This window comes from Eschscholzia californica, unplaced genomic scaffold (assembly GCF_041429995.1).
Source record: "Eschscholzia californica isolate CP2 unplaced genomic scaffold, dmEscCali1.0.p SCAF_6, whole genome shotgun sequence".
NCBI classification, from domain to species: domain Eukaryota; kingdom Viridiplantae; phylum Streptophyta; class Magnoliopsida; order Ranunculales; family Papaveraceae; genus Eschscholzia; species Eschscholzia californica.
The window spans coordinates 1,415,121-1,427,559 of NW_028238483.1; the positions used below are offsets into that span (position 1 = coordinate 1,415,121).

The 12,439-nt window shown below is 36.7% G+C and overlaps 1 protein-coding gene, 1 long non-coding RNA gene and 1 pseudogene across 2 annotated transcripts; 2 read left to right on the top strand and 1 right to left on the bottom strand.

The window, feature by feature from the left end:
* The first annotated feature begins 224 nt into the window (after positions 1 to 224).
* Positions 225 to 1,256, top strand: LOC147530733 (uncharacterized). Its single transcript, XR_015228237.1, has 2 exons — positions 225 to 1,056; positions 1,113 to 1,256. It is a non-coding gene; the product is annotated as an uncharacterized LOC147530733 (long non-coding RNA).
* A 3,006-nt stretch (positions 1,257 to 4,262) lies between these two features.
* LOC147530734 (uncharacterized) lies at positions 4,263 to 9,677 on the top strand (annotated as a pseudogene).
* Positions 9,678 to 9,894: 217 nt separating this feature from the next.
* On the bottom strand, positions 9,895 to 12,087 carry LOC147530735 (uncharacterized). The gene is made up of 5 exons (XM_086647002.1): positions 11,994 to 12,087; positions 10,746 to 10,798; positions 10,558 to 10,614; positions 10,329 to 10,478; positions 9,895 to 10,242 (listed from the first exon to the last, which is right to left on the bottom strand). The coding sequence occupies exons 1-5, from the start codon at positions 12,085 to 12,087 to the stop codon at positions 9,895 to 9,897; spliced, it is 702 nt and encodes a 233-aa protein (XP_086503128.1).
* Between the last annotated feature and the right edge of the window lie 352 nt (positions 12,088 to 12,439).

Below are 12,439 nucleotides of genomic sequence, written 5' to 3' on the forward strand. Positions count from 1 at the left end.
ATTAAGGGCTTAAGACTAAGAAAACAGACATGCGCGCATTTTTAACAAAACATCTCAATCCATATCTAGTACATCATAATATCATCAATAAGAAAGTTGCTAATGCGAGTCATGGCGGTTACACGTCTTAAAACGACATGTTTCCTTCCATGTACCACAACACAACAACCCACCTATCATGATCATCACTAGGAGTATAGTTACAAATCTATATACATAACTAGATTTGCTTCGAAACAAATTGAACTCAATAGCTAAACTTTGGAAGAGAAAAGTGAAGAAAAGGAATAAAATATACAATGAATCTTGCATATTTTAATTGCAGAGAGAGCTCTCAGATACGATGAAGCAGAAGATAAGAGCAGAGTATGAAGGGTTTGGAGGCAGTGCAGATAAGCCTCTTCAATCCAACTACTTTTTAAATATCATGATTGTGGTTGATGTTTTGGCTATTTTAACATCTTTTGTTATGAACTAATCTTGGTTTTTTTCACATCCATATTTGAAGTTGTCCTAAATTCTTGCTTTTGTTGTTCACTTTTTTCCATTTCCTTTCACCATTTGAGTTATGCTGCTTTATTCGAGACTTCTGAGTACAAGCCCCCCGGGCGAGCACAAGCCAACTACTGGTGTAGTTGGACTCGATGGGCTAGGTGCCTTCTCTGACATGCTTGACCCACATGGGACGAACCATGTTAGTAGTTGGCAGAGGTTGGTCTACTTTGAGCCAAGTAACATTTTTTTATCCTAGTAAGGTCATATCTTTAATGGCTCTGGGGTTGAGCTGCACATGCTCTTAATTTATAAAAAGTTTAGAATTTGAGAAATGTTATGGAGTTATGAGGGTATGGCCCATGCTCCCTAGGCACGGACAAATCTATCGAATTTTGAAATCCAAAGGAGAAGTTAGAATGAGAGGGATATTATAAAAACAAAGAAGAAAATATTTGTGTCCCTAAATTTGAAGGTAAATTTAATAAGTATAACCTTAACCAAGACAAGTTCAGAGGTCTAATCTCAGTCACTGGAGAAGAAAGTATCTCCTGAAAAAGATGGGTGAGATCCTTAAAAAGGGAAGGCCGGATCCTCACAAATAGTACGAGTTTTGGTAGTCAAACTCCCAAATAAGGGTGTCTAATCTCCTTCCATACGTTTTCCGAAGTCTAAAACGAAAGTAACTGTATAGCTATAGTCCAAACACATCCTTTTGAATTTGAACACTTTTTGAGAAAATTACAGTTGGGATACTTTTTCAATCTTTTTTTTTTATTAGTTTTGAATTTTGATCCTCTTGAGAAGAAGACCTAGTACATGTCAACTACAAGGAACTCCAACCTCTTGATCTGTTTATGACTATTTTCTTGGGCCCACATAGTGTTGGGCCCACCGGCATCCATTTTTCATCGTGTTCACCTTTATCTTATGGTTTTTTTCATCTGTGGACTAGTTGGTTTTACAAGGCCAACGACACATTTCATTTGCATGAAAATTAGGTAAAATATCTCTTTTTTGTCATCTAAAACCAAACCGAAATACCTTTTTCTTCTTTAAAATTCCTTTTCTCATTCCTCGTTCATTTTCTGATTCGAAATGTTGTTTACTCTGTAAAAAAATCTATCAATTGTCTATTTGCAATCAAAATTTCTTCTTCATATATATTGCTCTCTACATAGAGAGAATGAGAGTTTTGCTTTTTCAAAATTAACACAATTTTCTTTTCCCACTTGAACCAAACAGAACTTAACTCCCAATAAGATACAACATATTTTGGTCCAAATAAGAATGAGGACAAAATCGTATTTAGTGAAAAAGTCTGAGTAGACCTGCCACGTATTTGTACCATGAACTTTTGCAGGTAATCGGAAGATTCTGAACTTTATAGAGAGAGAAGAATAAAGGAGGTTATGGGGTGGAAGTGGAACCATGGAGGTCAGTGATGATTAATTACTAGGGTTTAGTCGGACCGGTTCGATTATGTCCTGTCCGGTTTGGTTAGTTTCGTTCTTAGATCAAACCCAATGTCTCAAATGGCGGTCTGAAGTCTGAACTAGAATCCTCACTATCTCTCTGTCTCTCTCACTTTCTCTCACTAACTTCTGTGCACGAGACCCAAAGTTGAATCTGCCAGAGAAGTGAAAGAAAAAAAAATAAAAAAAACTGAAAACTCCAAAACATTCAATTAATCTTACTCTCTCTCTCTCTAGAAAACTACTCTCTTTCTCTCTCTAAAAAGTACTCTCTGATTTTGTGTCGCATGGACGGAAACGAGAAGAGAAAAATCAACGGTCAGATTTCCAATACCATTCCACTCATCTCTTATTCTCTCTCTCTCTCTCTCTTACTAAATTCAGCATTAATTTCTTTGATCTTTACTTCTTTTTTTTTCCTTTGCCCTAGGGTTTTCTCTCATTCATGAATAGGAAAATGACGTTTTTATTGAGATCTGGTAGTAGTGATTAACTTTTTTATTTTAGAGGGAATGGGCGGGACGTCCAAAATTGGGCCGAAAAAGAGGGCCCAATCCATTCGTACGCAAAAATGCGTTCCCAGTCCAACGCGTCAGAGGGTGGATGGAAAATTACGGAAGGATCCGTTTTCTTTATCGAATTTACGAAGAATGCCATCCAGAAAATTACGGAATTGCCACTCTGAAAAACACGGGATTCTCCACTCCGAATTTTACTTTCTCTCTCTACTGTTTTACTTTCTCTCTCTAATTCTCTTTCCAGATTTATTTAACCAAACCCTAATTTCTCTCCTAATTTAACCAATTTCTAACTAATTTAGATTTTTTTTCTCTCTCTCTAATTCCTATTATCTCTCCAATCTCAACAAATTCCTCTCTTTTCAAAATTTTCTCTTCAATCTAAACAAATATTTCCAGATTGGTTCAAAATTCTTTCTTTTTTTTTTCTAGATTTGTTTCTTATCTCAAATTTCGAATTTTTCAAGATTGGTTCAAATTTCGAATTTTTTTCTCTCTAACTTTCCAGATTTATTAATTTAACCAATTCCTAATTTCTCTCAAATTTTAACCAATTTCTAACTAATTTCGAATTTCTTTCTAACTAATTTCTCTCAATTTTTTTTCCAGATTGGTTCTTGTTTACGGAAATTGTTTAATTTACTGAGGATTTCTTGTGTACTAAACACTTTTGTGTTGGGAAATTTTCTGGTTTACCAGAAACTGTTTAATTTACTGGGGATTTCTTGTGTACTAGACACTTTAGTGTTGGGAAATTTTCTGATTTACTGGAAACTGTTTAATTTACTGAGGATTTCTTGTGTACTAGACACTTTAGTGTTGGGAAATTGTCTGGTTTACCGGAAACTGTTTAATTTACTGGGGATTTCTTGTGTACTAGACGCTTTAGTGTTGGGAAATTTTTTGGTTTACCGGAAACTGTTTAATTTACTGGGGATTTCTCTCTAGATTTTTCCTATTTTCTTTATCTCTAAATTTTATTCCTTTTTCATATTTTCTCTCCAGATTTTTCTCTTCCCATATTTCCTATTTTTATTCTTTTTATTTCTGTTTAAACATGTTTTCTCTTTCTAATCTTACTACTTTCCTTTTCTCAAAAAGATAGAGATGATGACAAGAATATAATCGATTTCGGAATATTTATATATAGATAGAAAATTTACATATCTTCTTCTTCTGTTTCTCTAAAAAATTTAGAGAGAGAAAGAAAAAAAAAATTCCAGATTTCAAAAATCTTTCCAAAATCTGGGTGGGGGGCTTAATTACTTTAGATAGAATCTTTCAAAAATCTGGGCGGGAGTTTTAATTTTCGCCAAAACTTAATCCCAAATTTTCAAAATTTGAACGAAATAAGAAAGAATCAGCGTTTTTGAGAAGGTTTTAGAGAGAGAAACAAAGAAAAAACAGAGTATTTATCGGGATTTAGATATATTTAGAGAGAAAGATGTTGTTTTGCGATAATCTAGAGAGAGAAAGAGTCAGTTAATAGAGTTTAGAGATATTCAGGTGAGATTTTGCGGGATTTAGAGAGATGGAATGAGTGTTTAACGTCAAAAACACGGAGGGGTAAAAGAGGAATAAAAAAACAAAAAAACAGAAAACTCTTAGCTGTCCCTGACATTTGGACCTAAAACGCATTTCGGTCCGAGTTTGGGCTGAACGCGTATTGATGTGGCAAAATTTGGACCATTCCCTCATTTTTTGTTTATTTTATGCTTTTTACTGTTTTATATGGTGATATGAGCATTTTAGCTGAAGAAAAAGTGTGAATGAAAGTTTGATGAGATCGATTGAAAAATTCAAACTTTTTTAGGGGTTTTGATTTTGAGAATTGATAGTAATATGGGTTGTGGAGGATCTAAACTTGATGATCTTCCATTAGTGATTCGTTGTAGAGAGAGAAAGGAATTGATTAAAGCTGCTTCAGATCATAGATATGCTCTTGCTGCTTCTCATGTTACTTATTTTCGTTCTCTAAAAGAAGTTGGTGAAGCACTTCGTAAATTTGTTGATGAAGAGTTAGTGATTGGTGGTGGTGGTAGTGGTGTTCATTCACCTCCTTCATCTCCAGTTCTAACACTTCCATCAGATGACGGGAAGAAGAAGAATTTAAGTTCATCTTCATCAACTTCTCTATCTCATATTTGCTCTCATGACGATGATATTGGTAATGATTCAAATTCTCACTTGCATTTTCATTCAGGGTCTTCTTCAGATTCATCAATTTCCTCTGATCATCACATTCATGACGAAATTCCTGAAAACCCACAACAATTTGAACAACAAGAAACAGGATGGCAGCAAGAACCAGTACCTTATTACCCATATTATTATCCACAAAACCCACAACAATTTCAACAAGGTATGGGTTTTGGAACAACCCCTGGAATTAATTATAGTTCTTATTACATGAAAAGGGTCAGGCACAGAGATACCTTTAATGGTTTATGAGGAACCAGTAGCTCAGTCTTCCAACTTTTATCCTGGGTACCCACAACATGGTGGAGTGGGTGGTGGCGGAGGAGGAGGATACTTTGGGTTTCCTCCAATGGGTTATTCTGGTTCTTCTCCTCCTCAGAATCGGTATCACGATAGCGATTCTGTTCGAGATCCGTATTATTACAAAAATCAGCCTCAGATGAATCCTGCAAGTCGTCCTCCTTCTCCGCTGCCTCCTGTACCTGAAGTCTCTGGTTGGAACTTCTTAAACCCATTTGATTCAATTGAGAATGCTTATATCCCAGTTTTTATCCCAGAACTAGATATGGAATTGGATCAACTAGTAGTAGTCCTTATTCTGTTGAAGTAAGAAGAAGAGAGGGAATTCCTGAATTGGAAGATGAAATGCAATAAGAATCTACTAAAGCAGCTGCAATAAAAATAAAGGCCAAACAAAAGTCAGAGGAACAGATATTAAGAGCAATTCCTGATTCTGGTGTGGATACTTCTAGAATAGTTCCCGGTTCATCTGGTGAGGGCACTTCTCGAACGGTTCTCTCACAAAACGAAGAGAATGTGAAATCAATAGAGAAGAATGATATTGAGAGCAGCCCTGAGACGATAATTATATCGGAAAGTAGTAGGGAGGAGGAAGTAGCAAGGAAGAAAGGTGTGAGTTTTGAAGTGGAAGTGCAGTCAGCTCCTCAGGATGATGGTGGTTCCTCAATACCGAGTACTTCTACCATATTATCGACCCATGTTGCACGAGACATTGAAGAGGTTTTAAAGGAAATAAGGGATGAATTTGAGATAGCTTCCGGTTATGGCAAAGAGGTTGCTGTAATGCTTGAGGTGGGCAAAATGTGGTATCAGTCTACAACGACTCTTCTAAAAGGTACCAAGTTTATCTTCTTCTATAGTACTATCCGATATAAAACTTCACTAGGCCATTCCAAATTAGAATTGCAGCAGAGGTCCTTAGATAAAATATAGTGACAAAGAGAAAACAGAACTTAGATAACGTATTTTGGGTAAAGTTTGCATTGATAACGTGGTTGCATGTATCTCTCCACTACATGGAGCAGGTTCCTCAGTTGGGCTGTTGACTGCTTCTCTATTAGCCACTACACCAATTCAAAAAGAAATATAGTCTTTAGGTGTTAGCATGTGTGTTATTCTCGTGGCGTCAATTATTTATATTTGCCTTTCCCCACATGGTTACAAATTCCTAGTCATCTTCATGTTTATGCTATCTATAAGATGAGTTTGGAACTTATTGGTCTTCTACAGTGATGTCTTCTAGGATTTTAAGTTTGGTATCTCCTCCTATGTCGAGACATTCTCAGCAGCAGAGTAGGAGGTCACAGTTTTAGTGGCACGTGTGCTGAAAATGGCCAAGGCCAACTATGGAGAATGCGAGGATTTCAAAATGAAGTCAGGCAACCTCTCATTAACTTTAGAAAGACTTTACACATGGGAGAAAAAAGCTTTACAAGGAGGTTAAGGTACGATTTGCAGTTCAATTGATAACACTACTAAATCATTTATTACTTGGGGTTTCTGCAGTTAATTTCTTATGGTCTGAATTACTAGTGGAATGTTTAGCTCTATTAGTGGCAAAAGGACACCAAACACAGTGAACATTAGTAGAGGACTGTAAACTGAATAATTTATACCTTCCCCTCAGTTGATTGGAATTGGATTTCTAATACATATGAAGAACATAGCGTATTACAAGATCATATTTAATGTAAACTGGGGAAGGGTCTTTTTTTATTTTTCTACAAAACTTTTAATGAATGTATTGAATGAAAACGAACTACAAAAATATTTTTCTGCCCGACTACTCTAAATGCTTCTCGCTCAGATACCCCGACTGAGATTCCATGGGGATATTGGTTGGGCAGACTATTACTGTTGAATAAGCAGTACAAGAGCTTACACAATTCCTGAAGAAAGGACTCAAGGTTTGGCGAGGTAGCTGAACATGCTCACAGGCCTCGCCTCCCAAAGGAAGAAGTTACATGTTACTAAGAATTGGATCCCAACTAAAGACAAAATTTGCTCACCTCGGGTTTTCACTCCAGTGGCAGACTTAAAACTAGGTTTATATGTTGAAGGGGTCCTACAATAGATAGATTCCGTGGATGGCAAGTCTTAGGGGTGCTTTTTAGGAGTTATCTACTGAAGGAATTCCAATTACGAGTTTGAAGGACTATATACTTTATTTAAGTTTGACTATGAATTTAGATAATTCTAGTTTGTCTTTTATCTTTATTTTGAACTTTTTAAGATTGTAAACCTTTGGAGAAGCTTCTGTGAACACTAATGGCAGAAGGTGGTGGTGTGGGGGAGGGCAGACCTGAACATAATATGATTGATCATGAAGGGAAAAGGCAGAAACGAGAAGAAACATTAGACATTACCTGCAATACGCTCCAAACTATTATACTTAGAATTTCTTTCTGATATTACTGCTCTAGAAAAGTTTTGTTTAAATGTCTTGAGGTTGGGCAAAATTTATGTTACAACGATTATATCTGATCACGACCTTTCCCTCACTAGTGAATTTGGTATATCCTTCTTTAGGAACCTGCATAATGCATATAGAAGGTGTCTGTAGATGCATTCTTTTACATTAATTGTGGCATCAGTTGATTTGCTGTTACAAGTTCGCGTCAGCCTCTTTTCAGTTCTTGATTAATTTGTTAGGTGCTTTTAGGATGAAGAAAGATTGCGGGTTGTCTACGAAAAGCAATGCAAGAGGTTAAAAATTTTGGATGACAGAGGTGCAGAGTCCAATAAGATTGATGCTACCCAGGCTTCTATAAGGAAGTTGCTCACCAAAATTAATGTAACTATAACGTCTATTGACGCCATATCACGCAGGATACACAAGTTAAGGGACAAAGAATTGCAACCTCAGATTACAGAGTTGACTCACGGGTATGAACTATAACTTTTTCCCTCTTGTTAGCGTCTGTAGTTACACAAATTAGTCGTCAATGAAATGTCAAGCGTGTCTTTTACATCTTAATCCTGTTATTTATGTTAAGTTCTGCTTGCAAGTATTGTTTTCTTTTTTACCTTTTCTTTAGTCCTGTTTCTTGGGTTCTCATCTAGTAGAGACGCTCTTAAAAAATATCTGCGCTGTCCAGGTTTGGCTTTCAAAGGGTTAGCTTGGATCGAAAGAGAAAGCAATAACTAGTTGTGGAATTTGTAACTCGTAATGATAATGCATGACCGTATGTCTGAACCTTAGCTCCTAGAAGTAATTTGGAAAATTTTAAATTATATTTGGCATTGACACACAAAAGTTGAGTGACAATGTCACACTTGAAAATCTTGATTTAACAACTGGATGATCGTACATACAAGAAAAGTTGTCCTGAGTGGTAGCACCCGACTCTGTCTAAATTCTTGTGGATATGGACTGGACACTGCTCGGCCTACCTGAGCCCGAGCCACTGCCCGTCTAGATTGTTAATGTCACTCCTGTCTAGATTAAAAAAAAAAAAATGTCAGCCTATGGTTGGAAAGTGCTATTAACTTTCTCATGGGTTTCTTGTTATAGAAGGTACATACTCTAGAGCTGTGGTCACCATATCTAATGTTTGTGATCAGGAAAATGTTTTATACCTACTTTTGTTCTTTAAATTTCAAACCGGGTGGACATTGTTTAGGTGGTGCTACAATTATGTAAAATTGTGGGATATTTTGTCTTTCCCTATTCTTATTATGCTCATGACATTTGCAGATCAATGCGAATGTGGAAGAACATGCTCAATTGCCATCGAAAGCAGTTGCAAGCCATTGTAGGGAGAAAAAGACATACTCTCATGGTAAGAACTGGTGCCAGTAGGGATTCAAGCTTGAGAGCTACTGTGAAATTACAGGTGAAGCTCCTGAACTGGAGTAGCCATTTTAGTGATTGGATAAATAACCAGAGATGTTATATAGAGTCCTTAAATGGCTGGCTTCTAAGATGCCTTGATGCCAAGGAAGAAGAAACCACGGATGGAGTCGTGCCTTTCTCCCCAAGCAGGATGGGAGCTCCATCCATATTTGTAATCTGCAATGATTGGTATCAAACAATTGACAGGCTTTCAGGATCTGAAGTGGCCGACACCATGAATGCATTTGCTTTGAGCTTGCATCAATTATTGGAGAGGCAAGGAGTGGAACAACGACAGAGACTCAAAGCTGGTTACCTCTCAAAAGATTTTGAGAAACGGCTAAGAACTCTGCAGAATAAGCAAAACAAAATCCCAAAAGAGGTCGATACGGTATCGGACAAGTCAAGCAAATCGGTTGTTCTCACTGAAAGTGGTGTGTCAGCTTTGGTTGATCTCAAGGTGGATCTAGATTCCATGAGGAAGAGACTTGAGGATGAAAAAGGCAGGCATGAAGAAACTGCAAAACAAGTTCATGACTGTAGTAGTTTACAAGCAAGTCTTATTCCAATTTTCGAAACCTTGGAGAATTTTACAGCTGAGACCGTGGAAGCTTACGAGCAAGTCAGAATACAATACACCGGAGAGGCCATGTTAGGAGCCTACTTCCAGTTTTGGTACAACCCGACTGCTGTGTCAACCTGACCCCACTAGCCATTGACTGAAGAAGTCGATAGAGATTATATGCATGATTATGTAGAAAGCAGAAAGTAAGAGAATAGCATGACTGAGTTTTTTACTGCTCAGGTTGAACCTGAATGAACAAAAGGAACGATGTTCCTCTGACTTTAAAGATTCAAAAATTTGGTGACCTATATATCAATTCAACTCAAAAATTCACAGATTCAATCAATTCAAAATTCATAATAATAGTACTTCCAAAGATGTCTTTATAAATCCAGATAATCTAAATAGTATCATTTCAACCCTTCTTCTACAATTCTACGTAATCTAAACAGTATCCTTTGAAACCCTTCCTACCCTTCTTCTACAATTCTACATAATCTAAGTAGTATCCTAACAAACCCTTCCTCCAATGTACGTGTAGCCTTCCCATTTTTTTCCCGTCGCAATTTGGTACTCAGGTGTTGTATACCTTTTTGTTGGTTTAAGTGGTTTATATTCCTCATCTCCGAACTCCTTCACTGTAACTTCTTGCATGCTACAAGTGAGTTTTTTTCTACTTAAAAAAGATCCACTTCCCATTTCTGGGTATTTTTCAAGTGGTGTACGTACCTTCATACAAACTTCTCCCCCCCATTGAACTTTGGTGGCACCATTTTGGATTTCTGGAAACATGCTCGCACGAAATCCACACACCATGACATCGTTATAATACACACACCAAACTCTCTTTGAGTCGTCCTACAGACAAACAAAACAAAGAAAGGTATTAGTTTTACAAAGAACTAAACTAACTCAACAATAAAATGTAAAAGCAGTTATGGTACCAGTTTTATTTCAATCTTGCATTGAACTTCACGTGGATCATCGGGAAGAGATGTGAGTTGTATTGGATCTCCCGGTTTGACTGGAGCATATGGAATAGGAATATAACCGGGAGCCTCATAGTTATAGCAGAAATCATCATAATTTTTAGCCTAAAAAATTATAAGAGCAGAATTAATATGGTAATAAATCGATTTTTATCGTAAATAATGTTTTAAGTAACTCGCTTACTGTTGATCCCACAAAAAGGTGGGTCATACGGTCTCCTCCGTATTCTCTTGGCATCACCTGCAATAAAAATGACATTTGTTTTGAGAATTGTGAACAACTCTCTAATCTCGAAATGCCTCTAGAGATTTGGTTCAAAAAATAATAAAATTTGGCCAAAGATCATTTCTGAAGAATATGGTGAAACATACTTTGGTTGGATCACTAAACAACGAAATGGGTTTACAACTTTTCAGTGTGGAGACTGGAGAGGATATATAAGGACAAAGTTTAAAATACAGACTAAATTGAAGGTTGGTAAAGGCAACTAGACGTGTTTCTAGACGTATGTTTGGATCTCGGATCAACCTTTAAGATCGATCTCCAAATGGCTTTAGAGACTTGGTTCAGAAAAAGATAAACATTTGTGAAAAATATGGTGAAACACACTTTGGTTAGAAGTAGTATCTTCCTCTTCTTTTTAATTCAACTAAATTATTAAAAAAAGAAAAGATAGAAAAAAAATAAAAGAAAAATCGCCTACGTGCCAGCCGGCCTCGATGGACGTGAAGTTGGGTCCCTGCTCGCTCGTAATCCAGGCCTGGCATAACGAAAACTGCTCCTTGTGAAATACTCGTGGCTTCCATATTCCAACTGTTCCGCTTGTGCCAGTATATAGACTACCCGTTTGTTCTAGGACCGCATGCTACAAAGTTTTTTGGTTAGTAAAATCTCAATAATTTTTTCCCCAGTAACTTTTTTTTTTTTTTTTTTTTGTAATTAGAACAGAAGAAAAATTACCAAATGCACCTTCCCATCGGGATAAATCATTTCGAAAAGCCAACTGCATATAAATAAAAACAAATTAAGGATCTGTTCCTATAAACAATATGAACTATTATTCTAAATGAGAGTCAGAGAGGGCAAGGTTTTAGCATCAATCAAATCTAACTACTTTAATGGTTCTAGTAGTTGGTTTACTTACTCAAACCCTAAAACCATCAATGTAGATTACATTATTGACATTCTCTAGTATTTAAAACTTGAAAAACTATTAAAAAAAAAAAAAAAACCCCTAAAACCTTAGATATCTGTTAGTACAAGAAATACAAATATATGAATGTAAAGAGAGAGAAAGAGTCGAATAACTTACTTGTAAAGAAGATATAATAGGATAACGAAGAAAAGGATCAGAGGAAGAAGAGATAATGCTATAGTGGTTAGGGTTTTCACTGGAATGGAGAACTTGAAGAAAAAGTTTTTGAGCTTTATGTTAGGACGTACAGAGGTAGAAGGTGAGTGACGTCCCCACCAATCAAAATGAAAGACGAGGGACCAAGGGTTGTAACTTGAAAGCTTCCTCTCCTCTATAGGCGCCCCTTATTTTTTTTTTTGGGTCTTGGGCCTCTCTTGAGCCTAGGCCTGTAAATAGGGGTGGAAATTGGGCCACCATTAAGAACTTTTGGGTCTGAAATCATTAGGAACTTTGGGAAGTTCATCCTCATCATCATCAACAGCTAAACACCATATAGTCCGTCTCAATAGGACCACCATTACGGTAATGGATATATTAGCTATTGATGAACCCGAAAAGGTTGCACACCCAAGCGGAGGTATCAAGTAGTAATCCGGCAAAACCGCGATCGATCCAAGAATAGGAAGGTAGTTTGGATATCGAAGGGTTTTATTCCTCGGTCTAGATATTAAAAGCTAACTTAGACTAAAAAGGAGAGAAACAAGGATAAATGAGGGGTTATGATGTTGCATAAGAAATAAAAGAAAACAAATAAAACTAACTAAACAATGTATGTAAACGGGCGAGAGAGATTCGAGAGAAGTGTCGGAGGAACAAGAGTCAGGAGACGGTAAGACTCGATTCGGGCAACAAATAAGTGAGAGAGGTGTC

Coding starts and splice junctions, on each gene's coding strand:
- LOC147530735 (XM_086647002.1), bottom strand. CDS start 12,087: ATGGTGGTCCTATTGAGACGGACTATATGGTGTTTAGCTGTTGATGAT. Junction 10,615..10,745: donor TGTTTAGTGATCCAACCAAA/GTATGTTTCACC, acceptor TTTTTATTGCAG/GTGATGCCAAGAGAATACGG. Junction 10,479..10,557: donor ACCTTTTTGTGGGATCAACA/GTAAGCGAGTTA, acceptor ATAATTTTTTAG/GCTAAAAATTATGATGATTT.